This window comes from Lissotriton helveticus, chromosome 8 (assembly GCF_964261635.1).
Source record: "Lissotriton helveticus chromosome 8, aLisHel1.1, whole genome shotgun sequence".
Taxonomy (NCBI): Eukaryota; Metazoa; Chordata; class Amphibia; order Caudata; family Salamandridae; genus Lissotriton; species Lissotriton helveticus.
Window position 1 is genome coordinate 1,245,877,792 of NC_136069.1, and position 24,926 is coordinate 1,245,902,717.

Genomic DNA, 24,926 nt, shown 5'->3' on the forward strand with positions numbered 1-24,926 from the left:
TTTCCTGAACCTGATTCTGTAGCAGAACAAGCTCTACTCACACTTGATGTGGCAGTACTATATTATGTAGAAAGAACAAAGGATTTTTCCAAGACAAAGCAACTCTTTGTTGCCTTTTCTCTACCACACAAAGTCAATTCCATTTCTAAATTGGGTATTGCAAGATGGATTGTTAAATGTATCCAAACATGTTCTACAAAATCAAAAAGAACATTGCCAATACCCCCTAGAGTGCATTCCACCCGCAAAATAGGGGCTACTATGGCCTTCTTAGGGAATGTTCCCTTAGCTGACATCTGTAAGGCAGCAACTTGGTCTACACCGCACACATTCACCAAACACTATTGTGTAGATGTGTTTGCGAGGCAACAAGCTAATGTAGACCAGGCAGTACTTAAAACACTTTTCCAAACAACTGCAACAGCTACAGGTTAGCCACCACTTTGGGATAATAATTCTATATAGTCTTTCAAAGCATGTGATCTACAGCTCACATACCTAAAACGGAAAATGTTACTTACCCAGCAAGCATTTGTTCTTGGCATGTAGAGCTGTAGGTTCACATGCGCCCTCCGGCCTCCCCGGGTACCTATACCTGTTGCAATTCTTTCTTATCTTGCTTACATATCATGGACATCTCTATTCTACCTTTACTGACTCCACTCTCACCCTCTGCGAAAAAACAATCTAACAATAGTCGATGCCCATGCGCACTATCACCGAAAAGAGGAGTCACCTACCTTGTGACTGTAAAGACTTCTTCGAAGAAAAACAACTTGCAAACATTCGGACCCAACACTAGATGGCAGGATTATGCAATGCATGTGAATCTACAGCTCTGCATGCCAAGAACAGATGTACATTTTCCTTATTATGCCTTTTCTTTATATTACTTTAAAGATTTGGACTAGATGAAACCTGTCGGACCAATAAGCACCACTGTAGTGCTTTATCACCATAATGTAAATGCTCTGTAATTCTATATGCTACTATCTCCCAACTCATTGATGTTTATTTGCTCTACCTCGGAAGGATTGAGGAAAAAGTGGACCTGGTGGCATTTAAACCTATGAGCTTGTTGTTAAACTTGCTTCTTATTAAGTATCATGATGGCCCTGATTGAGTGGCTTGGTAAATGAGTTGGATTTTCCCTACCCCATGAGTTACCTATACCAAAAATCCATCCCATTATGATTTAGACACGGAAGGTCCACTGTGAAATCAAAAAATACTGGAGAGCTCAAAAATTCCAGGTCTGAGTATCACCCCTCCACCCCATCCTCCTCCCTATTCCCCACCCCATGGCTGTGGTTCCCCACTTTCGTTTAGACTTTCACCCAGAGATTTTGATTGCAAACCTAGAGATCGTAGTTAAACGTGGTCTCTCCTTACTCTGCATATGAGCATGCACACCATGTTTTCCAACTTATTGTGAAGTAATACTGCTTACCTGGTTGCCAGTTATTAAAAGAAATGGGTCTTGTTTATTCAATTTACCTATGTTCACCTTCTGTTTCATTCTTTCTTACCTACAAGACTAATGATTGTGAAGGTGCAATATCCTTTTGTGAAATAAAATGTCTGTTTAATCCCACAATTATACTGTCCCTTTATGTTTGGAATCTGGGATTAAGAATTTAGGGCCATATGCATCACAATGTTCTTTAGCGATTCTCAAATAGTGATTTTTTGCGAATCGCTATTTGAGAATCACAAAACGTTATGTATGTAGGGTTTACAAATAATTTTGCGAATCCTACATATTCCTTAATTGCAAATCGCAAATTGCGTTTCGCAATTAAGCAATACCTCTCCATTCATTCTTATGGGCATAGAGGCCCATAGTAATGAATGGGAAGACATTCTCAATTTGCGATTCTCAATTAGAGAATTGCAAATTGAGAATGCAATTTCAAGGGTGCCAGGGTGTCAGAAGGACACCCTGTTGCACCCCTGAAATGTGCATATTTGCACATGTGGCACACATGGCACTTTGAAAAATGCCAAAAAGTGCATTTTTCAGAGAAATAGCAAATTACCACCAACTTGAAGTTGGTGGTAATTTGTGATTCCTTAAGGCCAAATTGCTCTTTTTCTGTGCTACTTACATTGCATTTAAGGAATAGCAATTGTAACTGAATAGTGTAGACCATTTCAGGTGGCCCAGTGAAGGATTACCTGAGCTATAAATCAATTCCAAATGGGCCACAAATCTTAAGCTTTTACATTTTTTCCATTATTGCGATCACCTTGAAGGAACTGAATCACAGCTTTTGATATTTTATCTGCTCTATTGTAAATTTAAAAGGAAATTGATCGTCCTGCTTTTTAAGAACCTAGTTATCAGGAACATCTTGTCTGTTCGTCTAGCAAAATCTGATACATTTGGCCCTCTCATTTTTGCTTTTTCGTCCTCTTTTTATCTGGCATTAAAATTAAGAACCAAGTGTTTGTTTTGCCTTTGAAACGCCAGACTGTATTGACTTAAAAATTGTATGAAAACTGTTTTACTTTGTGCTGGTTGACACAAAGGGAAGGACTGTGTAGCATGCTTGTTGCACTTTGAAAATAAGTCTTTGCCCATTTCGACTCATCAACTTCCCTGTATTAGGAATTTCTGTAATACGTATACCAGAATGTTATATATGTTCTGAGACTTGTCCTTTGATGAATTGATGTTTAATATCATATTTATTATGTTATTGTTACTAATGTGCTGTGAAATTGTATTTAATATAATGGGAATTTTTTTTTTGTATTGTGCTGATTCTATACCTTCTTTGGGGTATTATTAGCTGAAATAAAGTGAACTACATTTTTTTTTTTATTCCAACAGGTAAAAAAGTGACGGATGTTGCAGTTGGCTCCACACATTGCTTAGCACTTACAGAAGATGGTGAAGTTCATAGTTGGGGGAGCAATGATCAGTGCCAACATTTTGACACATTGCGGATTACCAAGCCCGAACCAACAGCTCTCTCAGGGTTAGACACAAAACATATTGTTGGAATTTCTTGTGGACCTGCACAGGTATGTTTTTGGAGCCGTCCAGTATGTTTGAGTTATGTTCACATTTGTATAGAACTCAATTATGAGTTGCTTTAGTCTTTCTGTCTGAAGCCTTTTATGATTGAACTCTTCCTTATAAGCTCAGCAGACTGTCATAATAAGATTTTATCAATTAAACCTTCGTCGTTAACAAATGTATTGCAACAAAGTTTTACTGAAGCAATGAACCTATTGCTTTCGTTCGGTTGAGCTTCAGGTAGGCACAGGACATCCAGGTCTGGATGATGTGCAGGCAGTATTTGAAGCGTCTGCCTTTCCCTATTCTGCCCTTGCCAGCAATTCAGGGTGCAGTGGCATGATTGGGACATATTAAGATTTAGCATGGGAAGGCCCGAGGCATCCCAGTACACCCAGATAATTTCCAGCAGCCACGATGCAGAACACTTCGGCCTCTGCATATTTACCAGAAGGTCATCGGTGTAAAGCACGACCAGGTCTTCGTGGCCTGAGGGCCATCTGATCTTCTACAATCCTGGGTGACGATGGATTCACTCTGCTATTGGCTCAATGACTAGCACAAAGAGAAACAGGGATAGAGGACATCCTTGTCTCATACCTCTCTCTGTTGGGAAGACAGCACCTTATTGGCTCATACTCACATCCATGGAGCATGGTACAGGGCCTCAACATAGAGGAGATACCGTCCGCTGAAGCCTATTCATTTCACAATTTGACTCGTACCATCTACCCTTCTTATTACAAAGGCCGTCTCGACATTTATTGAGAAAAAGGTAGCCATTCTAACAATGACCAACTGAAGCCAACATATGCAATATTGGGAGCCAGAGCATGGCAGACAGCCATTTTGGTTGTGAAGAATCGGGGATATAATTACATTGATTGTGCCATGCCTGCAGACTTTGCATGCAGTATATATGTCACTCCTAAAGCAGATCTCACAACCCTAAGGCAGGGTGTACTATACTTAATCTGCATGAGCAGATATGAACATGTGCTGGTCAATTGCCAGTGCAAGTGATCAGGGAAGCCCTTTAACTACATGTGCTGGGCACTGGTCAAAAACTAGTTCCATAGCTACATGATGGCTTTACTGAAACCAAATATTTTTGGTATCAAACATCTTTTATTAATAAACCCATACTGATTGCAGTGATGGATTTATTAATACATGCGTCCAGGGTGCAACTTAGAGGTGCCCCCTGAAAAACCTACCAACTACTAGTGTGCTGGCTGACTGGTTCTGAGCAGCCTCCCACCACAGACTAGTTTTTGACCCCCATAGGTGAGGGCCCATGCTCTCAGGAGTTCAGGAACAAAGCCTGTCCAGCAGAGGGTATTTACATCCCATCCAACAGGATGAACCGTGAATTAGCATTCCAAAGCAGGGAGCTTCGAAGAGCCCACCGCCTTTAGTATACAAATCTGACTTGCCTCAGAGGTGAGGGGATGCCAACCCCCCACGCCCAGGGCCCGTTTGACACCGGGACAAGTGGGAAGGCTTGTTCCACCCCTAAGGTGGACTACCTGATGTGGGTACGAACATTAAAAGTCTGCCAACTTTGTGATGGCAGAATTAGGAACTGCAAAAGATCTGGCACTCTGGCACAGGCTTATGGCCACTTCCCACAGGAAGTGGTCATACAGGGGGTGTAGTGATGCAGGGGTAAGTAGTCCATTGTCTGCTACTCTACACTCCCCTAACGCCCCTAAATCTAGCATTTAGGGGAGCTCCTGGCACCAGGAAATCAGATCCTGCCGACCTGAAAGAAGAAGACAGACGCTGAAGAGTTGCAAGAACAGAAGGCTTGCAACTGACTTGACACCAATCCTGCCGGCCTGTCTGCTGCCCACGACAATTGCTCCACAGACGACTCGTCCTGCAGCTGCCTGTGCCTCCAAAAGCCTGGAAGGTCTTCCAGCCTTCACCCATGATCCAGGAACTACCTTGGTGTGGTGAAGCTGCTCCCCTGCATCCTGCTGGCACCCAAAAGATCTGCGAGATCTCCAGACCACCAGAAACCAGACACCAGAAAGCAACATTGCACCTATGCCCCCTAGCCAGAGTTGACATGGGCCAAAGTTGCCAGCGTAGTCCCCAGACCCTCCAGAGCTAAAGTTGACCTTATGTTTGCCAACGGTGGACTTTCCAATGCTACCTGCAGCCTCTTGCAGGTCCCCTCTACCACGAGTGACTCCGGGGACAAGAACCCGATGCCTCAGAACACCTCTGCACCCGACCGCCCCAGCCCAAGGAGCAGAGGACCAACGGTGCCCCCACGCCCTCAAGTATCGTGAGACCTGAGTCCTCTTGTTGGTTCAGCTTGACTGGTCTCCCAGTCCCCACTTGCAGGGACTTTGCCACTGGACCGAGCCCCATTGATTTCCACAGGACCCCCAATGCAGGTTAGCACCTATGCACTGGCTGCCCCAGTGCTGCCCGAGGTGACTTGTTGGTGCTGTCTTGGTCCCTGCCCCATACTCACCTTAAGTCCTGAAGTTTGGTCCTGTAAGTTGTTATATATGACTTTCCTCCATATGATATCATTACCGCTTCAGAAATTGCACTGTTGCTTTTTGAAAACTAAAAAAAAAATTCTATCTCGAAATGTAGTTACCTGATTTTGATTATCTCGATGCCAAGAATTATCTAAAGATAAGGGGAAACATCCTTTACAACGAAACTTTTACAACGCAGTGCTATTACAACGCAGGTTTTACAATGAAAACCATTACAACGCATTGCACTGGGGGGCGCTCTAGGATAGGGAATAGATTTAATTTACTATCCAACACCTTACCTACTATCCACGGGGACTGGAGTTGGAATAGTAAATTAAACTATTCACTATCCAGCACCCCAAAGCGCTATGCGTTGTAACAGCATGCGTTGTAAAAACTGCGTTGTAACAGCATGCGTGGTAAAAGCATGCGTTGTAGTGTCATACATCCAAAGATAAGTGTTGTTTTTTTATAAATTGGTGTGGATATCCTTATTGAGTTGTGTGTACCATTTATTGAAGATGTCTAACACTGCTCTGTGATAAGTCTAAGTCTGCTCGACCACACTACACCCTAAGAGAGCACCTTGGGATTGCTAGAGCAAGCCCCTATCCCCTCATAAGGGAATATACCTCGTCTCCCAGCACCGTATACCTATTTTTTGGTTTACTGTATGAAGAACCGGCTTCCTACATTACCTCATTTTCAAGTTCCTAGATCTGCTTCTCTGTGCCTTTGGCAGTTCTGGTCTCCTCTCTCCCGACCCCTGCTGCTGAGGCTTTAATTTGGCCTCAGACTAATGCATTGAATGCTTTTAAAATGGTGCAGCTGAATCTACTGATCAATAATTTGTGTTGAAGTAGAATGATTTCCTCCTGCATACAAGTTCTTGTGTAAACAGCCCAGAACCCTTTACCCTAGCTGCATCATCGCAGCATTCTATTCTTAAAAGTCGGGCACTGGTGATAAACATGTGCTGCAAAATTACCATGTGGTGCAGTTACCTTAAGTGAGACGCGAGGAATGAGACTCGCCACAGTAAAGGCCAAAAAAGAAGAAGAGAAAAAGCAAAAATTCTGGGGGACTAAATGGGTGGAACCCATATTGCTACAGTTAACCATCAACAATGCTAGTATGTACTCTGTTGCGGGAGCCACCTGGCAATCAGGGGATGCAGACTACTCTTGTGGGTTGACCCTCGACAGGCGAAGACTGCCGTCCGTGCCTGTGAGTCCGATTCTGTGGGCTGCGGCGCATTCTTGCCTTTCAGGCAATGGCCCTCAGAAGCAGAAGAGTCCACTTTGTGTGATCTAGGTCTTCTACCTGTGGAGGATTTTGCCCTTTTGCAATGTCTCCATCTGTTGGGTTTAGAGGGGTCAGCAATATCTCAGTTGTCCAACCCCTGGGCCACAGGTGAGATGTGAGGCCGATTCAAAGGTGCCCACTTCTACACCCAAGCCTTGTCATCATTGTCAAATTAGTATGCCTTGGTGGATGGCTTTGAGTCTCGCTAGGTACAGGAATATGTATCTAACTTGCAGTGCCCTCATCTTGTCCTGTGAGTATTCTCTTGTTGCTGGACCCTCACTGTGTAATCAGGAAAGACCATAACCATCGTTGCTTGAAGGGGGACAATCTATTGAAATAGGACCACTTGAAATAGCTCATCTCTCTGTAAATAATCCAGTAATCTTGGGATAACAGGGTGAGATGGGGAGCTTGGCAGTAGTTTTTGGTGATGGCTGCTTAAGCCCTCTGGAATACAAAGCACAATGAGCGGTCATGCATCAGGACCTATGATTTGAACCATTCAGTAAAGATGATTTCTGGTTACCCCCATGTACGTCCTTCAAGAATCCCACCAGGTACAGATTGTTTCACCTGGAGCTTCCCTCGGCTTCTTTGCCCCACACAGCCTGCAACCATGTCCTACTGGACGAATCTGAGCTCTGAAAAAATAAACTAAGTCTAAAAGTCAAAATCTTGACCGGGCGAAGGCTCCAATAGTATCTGGACACTGTGAGGACATCCCTGGGCATGAAATTTGAGTTTTCCCACTCTTGAGCTATTCCCGCCAAAACCAGTGGCTTCGGCTGGACGTTGTCCAATTGCTATCTCAATTTGTGAGGACCTGCTCAGATATAACCTACAACCATGCTCTGCTGTAGGTTTTCGACTTGTATGTCAGAGACTAACTCCCAAGGTAAAATCTCTGGCTTGGACAATCCATATAGTTTAGGTTTAAATTATAGGAATGTTAGTGTGGACCTAACAGCTTAGTGACTTTATTACTTGTGATGGACTACCATCCACCTCAATTAATAATTAATTTTCTTACAATAATGATCAACACTTTGCATTTAATCCTGGGCCCCACCGAAGTTCATAGACTTCTTTTAACGTTGGTTTAATTGGTTATTTGTATTTTGTAATCCAGGACTGGCCTTGCCATCCATATTTGAACATGTTGTCTCTCAACTTGTTTCTTGAATAGGTTTATGAAAATTACACTGCAGTCATTCAAGCAATGCTTTGCCTAGGGATCTATTTGGTGGCACACTTAATTTTTTTAAACATTTTTAAGGAGGAGTTACAGCACTTTGCAGAGCAAAGGTGTTGGCACAAGTTTCACTTTAATCCTTTAATCACTGCATTTAATAAAGTGTGTACAGTCAAATATTATACTGTAATTTTTAACAATTATGTGGATACTGCAGTTATTCACTTGATATGTAGGCCCTGGGAGTGGAATTCATGTCTATTATCTACAATGAAAGTGCTCACATGCTGGTAACAGCAATATTTCAGATTTTAAAGTCAGGGTAATCATTAACTTTAACACGTAATATAATTTTAAATATCTGTAAGTAGCAGTGTTCCTCCCAACATTGTTTGCAATAAGCTGAGGTGTATTTAAGATGGGTCAAAACTGGTTTTACACTTCAAATGTGCTGCATGCCTAAATTAACTTGCCTTTGAACAAAGAATATAACTGTCCATTTTTTTTCTACAGAGTTTTGCCTGGTCATCATGCTCAGAGTGGTCCATTGGTTTACGTGTGCCTTTTGTAGTGGACGTCTGTCCAATGACATTTGAACAACTTGATCTTTTACTGCGGCAAGTCAGCGAGGGGATGGACGGCAGTTCTGACTGGCCTCCTCCTCAGGAGAAAGAGTGTATGGCTGTAGCGACCCTGAATTTGCTAAGACTGCAGGTATTTTTTAGTCTCAACATTGACAATAAATAACCACCAAGATGGCCTTTGGCAGAATAAAGTAGTTTGTTTATAGAGTATCCCTGCAAATGACTGTCTTGCGTAGTATTAGTTTGCTTTGAAATAATTCCATCTATTTTATTGAATCTGAATTATTCAGCTTCTCAGTCCTCCCCCCTTCTGTCTGAATGCTATTATTTGAGGTTACTAAAATGCTGCAATTGATACTTTAATTTTAATTGGTAGGCTACTCGGTGATTATGGGCGTCCTTTCATTAGATTATTAGATCCATGTCCCATTCATTTCATTCTAGTTTTTTTACCCTTTGATTATCTCATTTTAAATCTGGTTAGCAAATGCTCTGTTTATACTGCTAACCATAATATTAACAACATCACATGTGAAAGTGCCATATGATTTTGTAGTCCGCCTCATGACTCAGTTTAAGGCCTTTCTCCCACTTCATTAACAAATCAAAATACCTCTGCGAAAAGAGAGCTTTCTTATTGAGAAGTCTTTCCCTATTTTATTATTCTTCCAGGAAAACACCTTAAGGTAATTTTTATTGTCTCTACATACATATGGTTTCTTACTTCTTATGTTTATGTTTCTGAAGCGTTATAAGTGTATTTCCTGTTCCCAGTTGTGTGTTTATTTGGTTGCAACTGTTGAATATACACATACTCAGTCTGCTCTGGCTTAAAATTGGGAAAATGGAAAACCTGTGCAATGGGAATGATTGTACATGAATGTGAGTCACATGCCCATGTCAGATATTGGAACAGAAAGAATGAACTTAACAGGAAAAGAGAAGTGCAGTTCTATCCTGCAGGGTGTGCCTGCGATGTATTAACAATGTTTTGTCTGCTCTGTGCCTTTGCAAGGGAACCAGATGGCGGTAGAAGCGCAATCGCAGAAAGGTGCAGATTTTGGTTATATTAGCTTCCATTTGCAACAATCCAATACGAGAGATGACCGTAGGATGAAATAGCACTACAGTCTGGTTCACATTCCCTATTTTGTACTTTTATTACCTTGCCCCATACTCACCTCACATTCATTTTGGTCCAGCCTTCCATGTCGTTCATATTAATATGTTCTATCATTATGCATCTCAGTATTATTTCTAGTGGAAGGTACTCTGACGAGGGTGTCTTGTGGTATGAGACTGTGCTGTGAATGGGGATTGTGTTTGCGCATGTGTGATATCAGAAATTATGTATTGTTGGTGCTTTGTATCGAGGGTGCTTCCGTTGTTTGTATGAGACTTTCTTTATCCATATATTTTCTGGATAGTGTTGTCTCAGATATGACAGATCCCAGAAAAGGCAGTAGGGGTCTAGTATGATCACCAACCGGTGCTCCAGTTTCAGAGTACCTTGTGTCTGTCATCGATTGGTCATGGCTTGTGTATGGTTAGGGTGATGTTGGTGTGTATTAGCGGTCATTTAATCAATCAATCATATATCATTCACAGAATAAATTTAGCATTGTCAAAATGCATGAATGGAAGAAATCAGGTTTGAGTAGCTAAACCATCTCGAATATGTTCCCAAATAAGTGGGAGTCAATATGAGACAAGTCAAGGTTTGCTAAAATGAGGCAACAGTGTCCTATTCAGTAGTTTTCCTTTTGTGCAAGAAACACATTATGTCCCTAGTGCTTAATGAAAGGTCTTTTGTGAGGTTCTGTGACAATGACATAACATTGGTGTGCAAAGATTTGCTGTTTTACCCTGTGCCTCTTGGCTGCAAACTGAGATATATATACAACTCCTGCTTACTATCGTGTCAATTTCTTGGCTCTTTTATACTTTAAAAGAAACAAAGTGGACCTTTTTAGCTAACTCCGAAAGAATTCTCCACACGTTTCAATTGCATTTTTGTGCTGATGTTTTTTTCTAATGTTTGTTAAATGCTTGTTTATTCTTATTTTTCTTTAGTTGCATGCTGCCATCAGTCATCAGGTTGACCCTGACTATCTTGGACTTGGTTTTGGAAGCATTCTGTTGAATAGCCTAAAACAAACAGTGGTAACGTTGGCTAGTAATGCTGGAGTACTCAACACAGTACAATCAGCTGCGCAAGCGGTGCTCCAGAGTGGATGGTCTGTGCTTCTACCAACTGCAGAGGAACGTGCAAGAGCTCTATCAGCTCTTCTTCCCTGTGCAGGTGAGTCTGAAATTCTGAATTCTGCTTTTGATTGTATCTTTGATAGTTATATTAAACAAATTATAATGCCTGTGGGAAAGTTTACCTTTCATTTTGTCTAAGAAGCCAGTTCTCAGAGGCTTATGGAACACGAGGGCAATCTGTGATACTCATTGCCTCTTGTCCCTTGAACCTCAGTAACCTGAAATAACTCCTAGCTATGTAAATATTAAGAACCTCGTTGTTAGGCTTAGACTCCCATTGGGTAGTAATTAGAAGGAATCAAAGCTTAAGTATTGTGGGTATAACTCCTAGGTACTGGCAGCACAGAAATTATGCACAATTACTATATTCTCCAAGCAGTCTTACGACTATAAATAAGGAAACAGTTAACAACTAAATAGGACATTGAAATGTTTTCTTTGTAGCCTCACAGTAAATTATAGCATGTCAGCATAATAGGCATGAACAATCTGGCCCTTGCAAGTTACCAGGTAAAATCAGCTATGCTAGTAAAGCTCAATTTTGTATTGTAACAGTTTTATATGATGTGCAGGGAAATGCTGTTTAGGTCATTTAGGATACATGCAGTCGAGATTCCTGTGCAGCAGCATTTTCTTCGGAAGCATGCATTTAAGTCCTTTCTTCAGCAGGCATTACTGTCAAGGAAGATCACTTTAGGGGAAAACATGCTCAGAAATCCTGCAATCTTGGCCCTGCTCGTCGGCACAACCCTATTAGCTTGCATGAACAACAAACACTTATCTGATGGCTTCTTGTACCTGCAAATTCCTCACCTGTAGAACAACACCAGGCATCAGACTGGATCTGGAAACTTCTAAGCCCTCACAACGCCAGTAGGGGACGCTGGCATCTTCTCAACGCTGTAAGTGGCATTGGGTGACATCATTAAAGCTACATAGCGCCCGCCCTCGTCTAGCAGCGCCAGATCCTTTTTTCTGCACCTCTGACATCTATTGGCAGCAATGCTCTCTAAAGAGATTGTTTCCTCACACAAAATGTAAAATGTGCAGTACTTTGCATTTCCTAAAAAGCTGGGGTTTATACCCTGTACGGACTGTGAAGGACAGCTGTCCATCACCGACCCTCCCATAGTTTGCAACTGGTTCCTGGGGTCAGAACATGACTCCTGACTCTCTTCCTTATGTCGCAGTCTGCACCCCAAGACTATTAAGGAACTTGGAGCTAAGCTCTGTATGGCCTGAGCAAGAGAGGACAGATGGAGTAGGAAGCATTCCTGACACCGCTCGAGGTCACCATCTACTTCACCTGGAAGCCAAGGAAGAAGCATAAGAAGAACATCAAACGATCCAGGGTTAAGTCACCCTGTTGCTCTCCTACTCCTACAGGACATTCTGCCTCGTAGTTAGAGCTAGTAGACTTGGCCCCGGCAGCACCCCATCCAAGATGTCGGGCTTTGGTAACCCCACTGTACATGTATCAACTTCAGCCTCCACCAGATCCTTTTGTTCCAGGACCGGCACCTCCCTCCCAACGCCTTTGCCTGCTTCCCCCTGGTTTCAGATGCCAGGGTCGGACCAGGGGATGTTCTTAAACGCCATGTGCACCATTGTGTAAGAGCTTCCATGCCATCTGGCCTTCCTATGGGCCCATCCGCTCCATATGAAATACCACTGTTCCTCCTTATGGTCCCAGTGCTGACTGGCACCGTACCATTGACCTGGATCCTGACTCCTCATTGCTTCGACCAGGTCCTCTAATACAACAAAGCCACCCGCTCCCAATGCCAGATACAACCCCACCAGTGCTGCTACCCAAGGCAATTCCGGAGAATAGATCCCACAGAGAAACCCAGTGCCCTATTGAGTAAGAGGAATACCAAAACAGGCGTCATGCTATTTTCTGAAGTGATTTGGACCCTCCGGGTCTCTGCCATGTTGTAGACACAGTGGAGGATCTTCGGGGGGACTTCCAGGATCTATCCTTCAGTAGTGGAATGGATATTTTCCCGAGAACTGACCATGGACTTCCGCCTCTGTCCCCAAAACCTGTAGTGTTCTCCCTGCATAAGATTATGCCGAAAGCTGCCGAGGTATTTGACCTACATCTTCCAGCCACTGACAGCAAAACACATTTCCTTGTGGACATCCTCTTGCCATCGGAACCGACAGCAGAGCCCGTTCTTCATTTTAATGAGGCCAATCTACAACTGGTTATGGCAGCATGGTAGAAGCAGTCTTTGGCCCCAGGGGTTAAAAGGCTAGTGGCTCACCGTTACCATCTTGCGCCACGTGATCCACCAGTCCTCTCTTTTCATTTGTCACCATAGTCTGGTCATAGAAGCTTTCAGCTCTGGTCAATCAGATAGAGCTTTCCCAATAACCACTGATGACAGGAAATCAAAGCGGTTGGATGCCTGAGGGAAGAAAGCGTTTTCTGCGAGAAGCATGTCCCTGAAATCGATCAATGCAAACTGTCTCCTGGCACGTTTCAACTATGCCTGTGGGATATGGCCCAGATTGTAGTTCCTCATGCACCGGAAGACATTCCGCAGCATTTACAGGAGGTGATGCAAGACGGACAAAATGCCTCCTGGCATATCATAAAATCTGGGTTAAATACAGCTGACTTGGTTGCCAGCGCGATGGGCACTTCGTTCACTGTCCTCCGACATGCCTAACTTTGGATATACCACTTACTTGTCTTTCATCTTTTCCTAATCACCCACATTGCCATTGTGCATTAATGTTATCATACCTTTAGAGTAATTTTCCACAGGAGCCATTGTTTTTGTGTGAATAACTTTGCATCTCCAGCATTTCACTGGACTTCCAGGTGAAACTACTGCCCCTGCTATTCAATGGTGGACACATGTTGGGTGAAAACGCAGATTCAGCGCTTGTGCATTGTAAAATCATCAAGGCCACTGCTCCCTCCCTGGCTCTATTACCTCCTCCATCAAGAGACTACCATCAGTTTCAGTGTTTTTGATTTGTTCCAAAAGGATTTTTCCTTTTTGCCAATGTCAACCATACCAACTGCAAACTCAAGAGCAGCCAAACCCACTGGTCTAACAGTACTGAGGCAAGGCCAGATGAAGGAGCTTTGCATCCACCAGGCAGACCTCATCCTCCTCCCTCTCCACCAAGTTAGCGGCCTAGATTGCTTCTCTAAACCCACTTGGAACCTGTGGGAAGGCGAGTGTGTTGCTTTTTCCCAGCCTTATGGGCTGTTAAAGGAGTTACACCATTCCGTTCTTTCAGGCTCCACAACCATACACTGCCCTGTACTCAACCATGACCTACTGCAACAGGAGGTTGCATTATTCCTTCATAAAGTCCCTGGAACAGGAAAAGAAAAGGGTTCTTACTTTCTGATGCTCCAGAAGAACAGTAGTCTGTGCATGATCCTGAACCTCAGGGAACTGAACTTGTTCCTCAAAATTAGAAACATTCAAGATTCTGACCCTAGCTCAAGTACCACTGCTGTTGTAACTTGGAGTCTGGATGGTGTCACTCGACCTGCAGTATGCGTACTTCCACATCCCTATCTAGTGGTCACATTGGAAGAACTTGTGATTTGTGGTGGGTTCTACACACTGATTTCAAAACAAGTGGAGTGTAAATGTGCTCCACATACGTCGCACAGCTGAAAAAGTACAGAGAAACCCTTTAGTCCTCAGACATACCACTTTTATTCCTTTGTTTGTCCAGGTTATATTCCACTAGTTTATCTCCCTGATTTCCATTGTTTAAATTGACACAACGTGAATACCATATTTTTCAAAATGCTGGTGACATGCCTACCCAAGCCTTACTTGCCAGCAGGTGGGGTTCTGCAGCCCCAGGCACTCTTATTCAAAGGTACCCAATGCATTTCGTGCTACTACCAGCCCTTCCTTAGGGGTAGCTGCAAAGTTGAAAACAAGCATCAGTGTGACACTACCAATTTGTAATATTGCCCTTTGGCTTGATATTGGCGACTTTAGTTTTAACGAAGGTGATGGCAGTGGTAAAAGCCCAAACCAGGAGATTGGTCATAGCAATATTCCCTTATCTGGATGACTGGCTGGCCATAGCTGGCGCGCAGAGGTGGTGTTGCACCATCTGAAGTTGACAACATCCCAGCTGTTCAACCATGGCTTTTCAGCCAACTAGATCTAATTACCAGCAGCCCTTCACAGTGATTCCAGTTCATAGTGTCTGTACTAGACACCACCATTTTCCGTGCCTTTACTCCACCACAAAGGATCAGTGACATCCAGAAAATGGTTACTTCCTTCGCCAAGGTGCAAGAGTTCCAGTCCTGAGACTCCTAAAATTCCTAGGTCTGCTGGGTCCCTGCATTCCCTGCAATCACATTGACACATGAGGGCCCTGCAGTCGTGCCTCTGCAGGCAGTGGCTGTCCCATGGGGGAGTCCTGTCTGACTCCATTGTGATCTCTCCCCGGTGCTGCAGCAAAAGGGGCTTGGTGGAGGAATGAGATGAACCTGAGCTGCGTGATTGCCTTCACTCCTCCCTCTGGCTGTGACTAAGGTAGTGACGGATACCTCCACCTTAGGGTGGGGAGCCCATCTGTAGGATAGATCTGTGGTTTCCAGAAAAACAGGACATCAGTGTGTTAGAGCTGCAGGCGATTCAGCTGGAGCTAAAGGCCTTCCTCCCATCTGTAGGAAGCTGGGTCTTTATATATGCACCAAAAAGAGGTACACCGTGTAAAAGAGTCCATGCAAACCTCAAAGGAAATACAGCGAGACAAATGATACCCCAAATGCTCTCCTTTGTGATTGTGTGGGCGAGCAGTTAGACATATTAGAGGGTCGTGCTAAGCATTTATTGCACACACAAAGGCAGTAAATGAGACACACAATCAATAAAAAAATCTTACACCAACACTGCAATTTTTTGTGAGCCGTAATGTTATCCTATGGGGGAAAAATATGTACTGCATTCGGGCACTTAACAGCGACTAACAGGACTGTTCTCCTGGCCTTAAGGTGCGTGTGTGGTAAGGTCCAGTTCCACACCAACAGGTCACCTCTGGAGGCTCTGGGGCATCCATGTGCAGAGGTGTTATGGCCTCCGGTGTCCCATTCACTTCAATGGGGAACTGTCCAGTCAGAAAGAGGCTGCAAGCTGGGACGGGGGAGACCAGCCTGGGAGAACCAACAGGGGGTGCTCGACCCTTGAGATGCTTGGGCTTGTAGAGACTCCTTTGGTCCACTTCTCCTTGGGCTGTGGTGCTCGGGTGCAGTGGTGTCTTTTGGCGTCTGGTTCTGTGCTGGAGTCTCTTGCGGATGGAGGGGGGCCTGCAGAAAGAGACTGCAGGCGTTGACTGGAAGTCCAGTTTGGCCAGACCCAAGGATGGGGTCGGCTCTTGTGGACGCTGTCATCTTCCTTGAACTCGGGCTCTTGGGCGCAGGTGTAGTGAGGCTTTGAGGTGTTGGGTGGCGGTAGTCATTGAAGACTCACTTCTTTGTCTTTGTTCTGCAGAAAAAGGGCAAACAGGGCAGGTGGGCCACTCGCAATGTGGGTCTTACTGTTCTTGAAGTACCTCGACATGCAGGACAGTTTTCCCCGGTGATGGTGTCCGGACTGTACACAGCTAGCCTTGGTTGTTGCCAAGGGCTCATTACCCCAGGTATTTCTACTGTGCGGCTCCGGTGTGTCCTGGTGTACCCACACTTGGAGGGAGGACGTATCTGACCTGTAGGAGTACTACTACCTCTTCCTGGGAGGCTGCTGCATCTGTAGTCCCGGTGATCAGCAGGTTGTTGAACCAGGTCTTGCTTCTTTGTTGCCTGCGACTGGAGGGGAGTAGATCCTCTACTCCAAGGGAGTTCCTTTGGCAATTTGTAAAGCACTTGTGGTCCTCCGGGTTTCTTGAAGTCTGCACAGCTGCAGGATGAGTCTGTTGCTCCACAAGGATCTGGTGCAGCAGGCAGGCGGGAAGGTTTGGCACCAAGTCGCCATGCTCCTTGGTTCTCGGTTCAGCAGTCTTCTTTGTCCACTCCTTCTTTTGTGTCCAACCAAATCTGAAGCCCTGATGTCAGGCAGTCCCTTAAATACTCAATTTAGGGGCGTTAAGGGGAGTGAGGGGTAGTAGCCAAGGGATAACTTACCCCTGCGGGGTCGCTACACCACAGAATTCCAAATTCCACCACATACAAGATAGTGGAATTCCTTATTTCATGTTCTCTTACAGCTGGTCACCCTAAGGGTGTGTCCAGACTGGCAGTGTAACACACCACCTGCATAGCTAGTTTTCCAGACTGACTTTGTGCATAATGGGCCCTGGCTAAGCGGGTTGGCATCCCGTCTCCTCTGAGGGAAGATTTGCATACCAAAGGCAGTGGTCTCTTTGAAGCTCCCTGCTTTGGAATGCTAATCAACCGGTCATCCTGCTGGAGTGGGAAGTGTTTGTCCAGACATGGATCCCCTGCTCACTGTGCCACTGGATTCAAGCTAGCCTGGCTGATGAGGGGTGATACCCCGAAACCGGCCACAGGATGCTTCTTTTTGGTCCAGGGTGGACCTGGCCTGGCATTTCAGGCTGGACTGTTCCCATGGGGGAGAAGGGTCAAGACTGATTTGAATATAGCTGGGTCCAAACTGGGTTGGCGTGGTGAGCAAAAAAACAATGAATTAAACCCAGACCTATGACTGGGGGTGAATGGTTGATTTGTTTAACATTCCGTCCATCATCTGTTCTTTTTGCTTTAGTTGCTCTGAATGGGAAGGGTGTACCTAGACGTGGGTCCCGTCCTCACTGCCACTGGATTCAAGCTAGCCTGGCTGATGTGGTGTGATTCCCCAAAACCAGCCCAAGGATGCTTCTTTACGGTCCAGGAAGGACGTGGCCTGGCCGTTCGGGCTGGACTGTTTCCATGGGGAGCAGGGTCAAGACTGAATTGCATATGGCTGGGTCCAAACTGCTTTTGAGCCAAAAAACATGGATTAAACCCAGATCTGTCACTCGGGGTGAATATTTGGTTTGTTCAGCATTTCGTCCATTATCTGCTCCTTTTATTTCTGGGGCAGAGCGCTCTGTCTGGATACATTTTTCCCTATCCTGTCTGGTGAGAGGTATGTATAGTGCAGGTAATTGAACTGCGTAAATCTGAATCGGGCATTATGCGTAATCGTTTTGACAGACCCCCATACACCTCTGCCAGGTAGTGCCAAAGCTTTCCATTGACAATCTTTCCTCACACCACCCCTTGAGCCTGGGAAGCATGTACCAGTGGGAACCTGAATCAAAGCCCCATAGATGTTGGACATCACCGGCTCATACTTGTTAAAGTTAATATCCATTCCAGTGGACCAGCTACCAGTGACGGGTCCCAATTAAGGTCAAACATCTTCCCTGCCACCCCACTGAGAGGTGAATAAAGTTAAAAACTGTCCTGGGTCCAGGTCCCCCCCCCTCCCCTCTCCCCTCTCCCACCTCCCCATTTCCTCCTCTTTCCTACTCCACCATGTCCTCCTATGTCTTATACCCCGCTGTTAAGTGTGTATCTGGTAAATCGCCGTCAAACCTACAAAGTGATCATGCACATAACGGCAGACCAGATGCATATGGTACTACCCTCTTGTCTCGATGTATGCATTTCCTCCAGCACCAAACTGCCACCTTCACTAGTAAGTTTGGTATGGCTCAGTGATGCGCCTATTTACATTGGGTAAAGTATTCTTATCATGCAAAAGATGTGATAGCCAAAGAAAGGAATTGGTTACTAAAATGAAGATTGTGAGCCCATCTGTAGCTTGTTCGGTATAATGGAGAAGACATTGATGAAATATGAACTCTTGTTTTGGTATGTATGAAAAATAAAGGATTAATATTCCTTCTGTGCATTTGTTTTTGTTTCAGTAATAGGCAATGAAATGAATGTTAGCCCTGGCCGTCGGTTTATGATTGATCTTTTGGTAAGCAGTTTAATGGCAGATGGAGGTTTGGAATCTGCTTTGAATGCTGCAATCACAGCAGAAATTCAGGTAAGTTCATTGTCATCCGTGTTTGGCAGTGTTAATGATGCTTCTTATTGCTAAATGCAGTGGGGTTTACAGTAGAGGATATTAAACAGTAGTAAATCTGGAACAGATTAGACTTTTAAATGCAAAGTTTTCCTATTCCAAACCTAAATGTTCAACAAATGTGTTCTTGTAGGATATTGAGGCGAAAAAAGAAGCACAAAAGGAAAAAGAAATAGATGAGCAGGAAGCTAATGCATCTAGTCTTCACAGGAGCAGCACTCCATTAGACAAGGATCTTATCAACACTGGAATATATGAGAGTGCTGGGAAGCAGACCCTTCCACTTGTTCAGCTGATACAGCAATTGCTGAGGTAAAAATGTGGTCACTGATAGCCTGTTCATCCAAATATAATATGCTGTAAAATCCTAACATTCTAAGCAAAGTTGCAGGTGGTCGTAGCATGTGTATAGAACTTTGTGCAGCTTTGTTTTTAACCTATTTATTTTCTCAACAAAAAAACAGGCATTCAGCACAGTAAACAAGAAAATCCCGTCTTTTAAATATTCATTTCACCAGGCATCAGTTTGCCAGATTGCAAGAAAGACTTCCTTAAAGTTATTTTGCCAGTAACTAACCAGACCCGAGAAAGTGTAAACAAAAGATGTTTTTTAAAAAACTGAAAGTAACTTTAAAAGAAGAAACACTAAAGACTGTGCTTAGAAGTCTCTCTCTCATGTCTCAAAAGCCTGCATTCATCTGTAATGCATTTACGCATTTCTCAACCTCTGTTTTACTGCTGAACTCTGAAAGAATATTTGTACCACTCCTTCTGCTCTTTTAGCTTTATAAATCAGGCTGCCTTTTGGAGACACTTGTTGCGGTTCTTTGTTTTACTCGATGTTCAAGAAAATAATTTTTTGTACTATGAGTTAGTTTGTTTAGGCAACTTACGCTAAAAAACAGCTGCACGATACCAAAGTTAAAACTACTAAAATTGAGGAGGAGCTTAGCGCGTACCCAAGATGGTCGCGTGAGCTCAGAGCTCCCGGACCTTCGCCACCTCCATCGACTATCCTGCAACTAATCCTGATTTGGATGACGGGCCTTTGTGGTCGAGAACCTGCTGATCTTTTATCCGTTTGCGAATTTCGATTTGGTCTCCGGGAACCGAAGATATGGCTTTTTGAATATTGGCGGCCTGCTCCATGGCACTGCCCCGGGCTTGCCTACTCTGCCAGCCGGGTAGTAATTGAACAACAACGGCCTGCTCTACCCTCCCTTGCCCGGTCTTCTACTTTCGGTTTCGATTTTGACGACCCTACGTCATTGACTTTGCCTTGGTCGCCCTGGCTGCTTGCTTCATTCAACTATTCGCAACATCGCTTGGAGCTCCGGACTTTCTTGCTCTTTGCCTAGTGATTGGTCCTCACTTTATTCTCTGAGTTTTTGCGGGCACACTGAGTGTAGCCATTTTCACTAGGTCTCAAACTACCCTCCGGGGCGCACGACCTAAGATGGCCACCAAGCCTGAAGCGGAGAGGCGCAAGACCAGACCGGCGGCTCGAGGAGGCTCTGTCCAATCCAACGTCATGGACCGATATACCCTCCCTAAGAGCTCTCCGAGCGGAATGGCTAAATCCCCGGCTAGAATTGTGGACGAATCCCTGCTGGGTGATGACCCGTCGTTGAAAGACGTCATGTGCGCCATTGCTGGGATGCAGGCCGTGATGGGACAACAGTATGAGGCCCTAACCCACAAGCTGGACACTGTTGCCATAGACGTCAATCTGATCAGGGCGGATCTTGCGAAAACCAACGAAAAGGTCAAGTCTCTCGACCTGAAGACTACTAGTCTTATCACCGACGTCTCTGACCTCCAGACGGAGGTCGGTAATCTGAGATCCGCCCGTGATTATCTCTCCCGTCGCTTGGACGATTTTGAGGGCCGAGCACGACGGAACAAAGTCCGACTGGTCGGTGTCCCGGAGAAGACAGACTCGTCAGCTGTGGACCTACTGGTAGAGGACCTTGTCCTAAATCATTTAGCGCCCAAGGGCTTGAGCAAGTTTTTTGCAGTAGAACGGGCCCACCGTGTCCCGGGTGGTCCGCCCAAGCTGGGTGCCTCTCCGCGCCCCATCATTGCGCGGATTTTCAACTTTCGTGACAGAGATGTGATACTGCAGGCTTCCCGCACATCAGGCCCCACGGAATATGAGAACGCTGCTGTCAGCTTTTATCCGGACTTCACCCAACAAGTCCAGAAGCAGCGGCTGGGATTTCAAGGAGTGAAGAAGAGACTGAGAGAAAGGGACATGAAATATGCCATGCTTTTCCCTGCTCGATTGCGCATCGTCCATAATGATAGAACATTTTTCTTTGACCATCCTGCAGCGGCTAGTGACTGGTTAGACTCGCTGCCTACGGGACGAGGGCGATTTGAACAATCGGAATCTTCCGGTGGAGCGGAGGGCGGCCCGACGGAGCAGGAATAGAGAGCGACATCGGCCCCCGGACCAACGTTTTGACTTTCGGCAGTGGTTCGCTGCTATATTGATAATGATTGCTACTCCGTTGTCTTACTGGGGTGTGGGTGGGGGGTGGGTGAGACTTCCTCCTCTGGGGTTCTTTTCGTAGATTAGTTGTATGTTGGGGCGACAGGCACGCTGCGAGTTGGGGTGGCTTTTGAGTCTAAAGCAGGGGTGCGGGGTGGGGGGGTATGATGTTGTTTTGGGGGGTAGGGAAGTTCAGGGATGTGTTTCTTTGTTGTTTTTTTCAAGGCATAATACTGATGAACTTCTGTGTTGTGGTGTCGCGGCTGGTGTGGGGGGAGACTTGGGGTGGACTCTGGGATGGGGGGTAGGGGACTACGGATACTGTGTTGGAATGTAAATGGTCTGGGAGACAGAATTAAACGGGGAGTGGTCTTGCAGTTACTGAGACGCTTGTCCCCTGATGTGGTTTTGCTTCAGGAGACGCACTTACTGGGTAATACGTGCCACGCCATGAATAGGCGTGGCTATCGACTCATTGCACACTCAGGTTTCACTTCTGGCTCCAGAGGGGTGGGCGTTTTAATCCGGACCTCCCTCCCCCTCGCTGTTGACGACATTATACTTGACGATAGAGGGCGGTACGCCGCCATTGTGGGGCGTTGGGAGGGTAGGGTGGTTACATTATTATCTGTCTACATACCCCCAGGTCTTCAATCTACGACCTATGCAGATCTGGGAAGAGTGATTCTGGGAGTCCCCGAGGGTTTGCTTGTGGTCGGGGGAGACTTTAATTCAGTAGTGTCTGGGATGTGTGATCGTTACCCTCCCCGAGTCCTCGCTAAGTCTCAATCCTGGCTTGGGGACTTCATGGAGGCGCTGGGGCTGACTGATTGTTGGCGCTTGCATCATCCTGGACAACAACAGTATACTTTTCACTCTGGAGCCCACGGCAGCCTTTCGAGATTGGATTATGTTTTGATGCCCTCATCCCAGACTTCCCGTATAGGGGAGGTGAAACATCTTGCCAGGGGTATTTCAGACCATTCCCCACTGTGGTTGGTTGTGAACGCGCATGGGGGATCGGAGGGTAGAGTGGCCCCGATCAACCCATGGTACCTCCGTGATCCTAAGATAAGAGCGGAACTACTTAAGACAATTGATCAATACTTTGCTGACAATGTGGGGTCAGTCTCCTCTTCTGTCTCCTTGTGGGAGGCGTACAAAACTGTAATTCGGGGGCAGGCCCTCTCGTCGATTGGCAATGTTAAGAAACGTAGACGAGAGGAGGTTGTTCGCCTTGAGACTGAAATTACCGTTCTTGAGGGAGAGTTTGATGCTGGGGTCTCCCCTGAAAGGCTTCATCTGTTGGATCTAAAACAACATGAGTACAGAGCTCTGGTGACTGATGCAGCGAAGGAGATGAGTCGTGAACAGCAGGGACGTCTGTATGATGTGGGAGATAAGGCTGGGAAGTTGCTTGCTTGGTTAGATAGGAGAGAATGCGCGAGTCGAGTGGTTCCTGTTGTAGTTGATGAGAGTGGTGCCAATATCACGGACCCTGCTGCGATTGTTGAGAGGTTCGCCGATCACTTTCGGGCAGTGTACTCCCCTGTGTCCGATAGACCGGAACAGGACTCTCACATGCTTTTACGCGATATTTCGCTACCATGCTTGTCTGATTCTGAGAGGGACCGGCTGGAGGCTCCGCCCACGGCGGATGAGGTTGCGACCGCTATCCGTTCGATCCGCTCCGGGAAGGCCTCGGGCCCTAATGGACTCCCCATAGAACTTTACAAGCTCCGTCCGGATGTGCTGGCACCATACATGCGATCTATGTTTTTGGAATCACTGGCGGAAGGGTCTCTTCCCCCTGACCAGAGATTGGCTTCCATAGTGGTTATTCATAAAGAGGGCAAACCGCGTGATCGTTGCGAATCGTACAGGCCTATTTCCCTAATAAATGCTGAACCCAAGATCCTGGCCAAAGTTCTTGCTAATCGTCTGGTGGCTGTTATAGGCGATCTGGTTCATCCAGACCAGTCCGGATTTATACCACATCGCAATACGGCGCTTAATCTTCGACGCTTGCATGGAGTCCTCGCGCGAGCGGGGACATTGAGAGAGTCCGCCATCTTGGCGTCCTTGGACGCCACCATGGCGTTTGACACGATTGAATGGCCCTATCTTTGGGCGGTCCTTTCCAAATTCGGGTTTGGGCCCACCTTTATCCGTTGGGTTTGATTGCTTTATGCTGATCCCTTAGCCCAGGTGGTGGTGAATGGACGTGTCTCGGCCTCCTTTGCTCTCGGTAGAGGTACGCGCCAGGGCTGTCCGCTGTCCCCACTCTTGTTTGCCCTTGCTTTAGAGCCACTGGCGGCTTGGCTGCGATGGGAACCGTCCATGAAGGGCATTCGATGGTCTTCGGAATTTGAAGACCGTATATCTCTGTATGCAGATGATATCCTTTTGTACCTCACATCGCCCCGAAGGTCGTTAATCGTCCTTTTCGACGTTTTGACTTCTTTCCGTAAAAATTCCGGCTTAGTTATAAATTGGTCTAAATCTTGCGTTTATGTTCTCTCCGGTGATATTCCTCTCCTGCCCCGTGATTGTCCTATTCCGGTGGTACTAGATGGTTTCAAATATCTGTGAATCTTTGTCTCCTTGGACCCCACACTTCGGTATGAGCGCAATCTGCTGCCCCCTCTCAGACGCCTTCGGGCGGATGTTGGGACTTGGAGCGGACTCCCCCTTTCTCCCTTGGGACGAGCTGCATTGTTTAAGATGATGTCGCTCCCTCGATTCCTTTATGCGCTTCAAAACACGCTTGATGTAGTGCCGGCGGATTATTTTCGTGAGATTGAGAGTCTACAGCGGCAATTGGTATGGGGGGGCCGTCCTCGCATCGCCCTCTCGAAGCTTACACTCCCTTGGTACGACGGTGGCATTGCTCTCCCGGACATTCGTCGCTATTACTGGGCCTCTCAATTGGGGGCCATCAACCATGGCACCTACACTTCCCCACTAAACCCGGCCTTTGCTATGGACAGATGGTTGCTACCCGGTGGGGACTACAATAGGGCTCTCTATGCGAAATCAGCTGGCGGGCCTCTTACTGGCCCCACTAAAACAGCAGTGCAGGTGTGGCGTAGAGCTACGGCGGCCTCGGGATGGGCCGACAGGCCGACCCGGGCTACCCCACTATATGCTTCAGATAAACTGGGCTCCCTTTGGCAATCGAAGGGATTTGATCGGTGGGACATGATCGGGATCAGTAGGGTAGGTGACGTATGGATCAAGGACAGGGTCAAGACGTTTGAGGAACTGAAAGTTGAGTATGGGCTGAATGATAAGGAGTTTTTTTAGATATGCGCAAGTCCGGCATGCAGTCTTGTCTGTTTTTCCACTGGGCTCTGACGTGCCGGAGGCGTCCCCGCTCGAGGATAGGATTCTGGATGGCCACGTTCCTGATAGCACGATTTCGCTAATCTATAAAAAGTTGATCAATACCAGGACTGATCTACTAGATAGTCTTCGAGGGTTGTGGACCGGAGATGGTCTAGAACTCGATGATGAAG

The 24,926-nt window shown here is 45.9% G+C and overlaps 1 protein-coding gene across 1 annotated transcript in view; it reads left to right on the top strand.

Annotated features, from left to right (window-relative positions):
- The window catches only part of HERC2 (HECT and RLD domain containing E3 ubiquitin protein ligase 2), a 1,611,099-nt gene that overhangs the window by 234,939 nt on the left and 1,351,234 nt on the right, over positions 1 to 24,926 (top strand). The window contains 5 exon segments of the mRNA XM_078658234.1: positions 2,837 to 3,030; positions 8,543 to 8,743; positions 10,687 to 10,915; positions 18,751 to 18,875; positions 19,048 to 19,226. Coding sequence (XP_078514360.1) covers positions 2,837 to 3,030; positions 8,543 to 8,743; positions 10,687 to 10,915; positions 18,751 to 18,875; positions 19,048 to 19,226 — 928 coding nt within the window.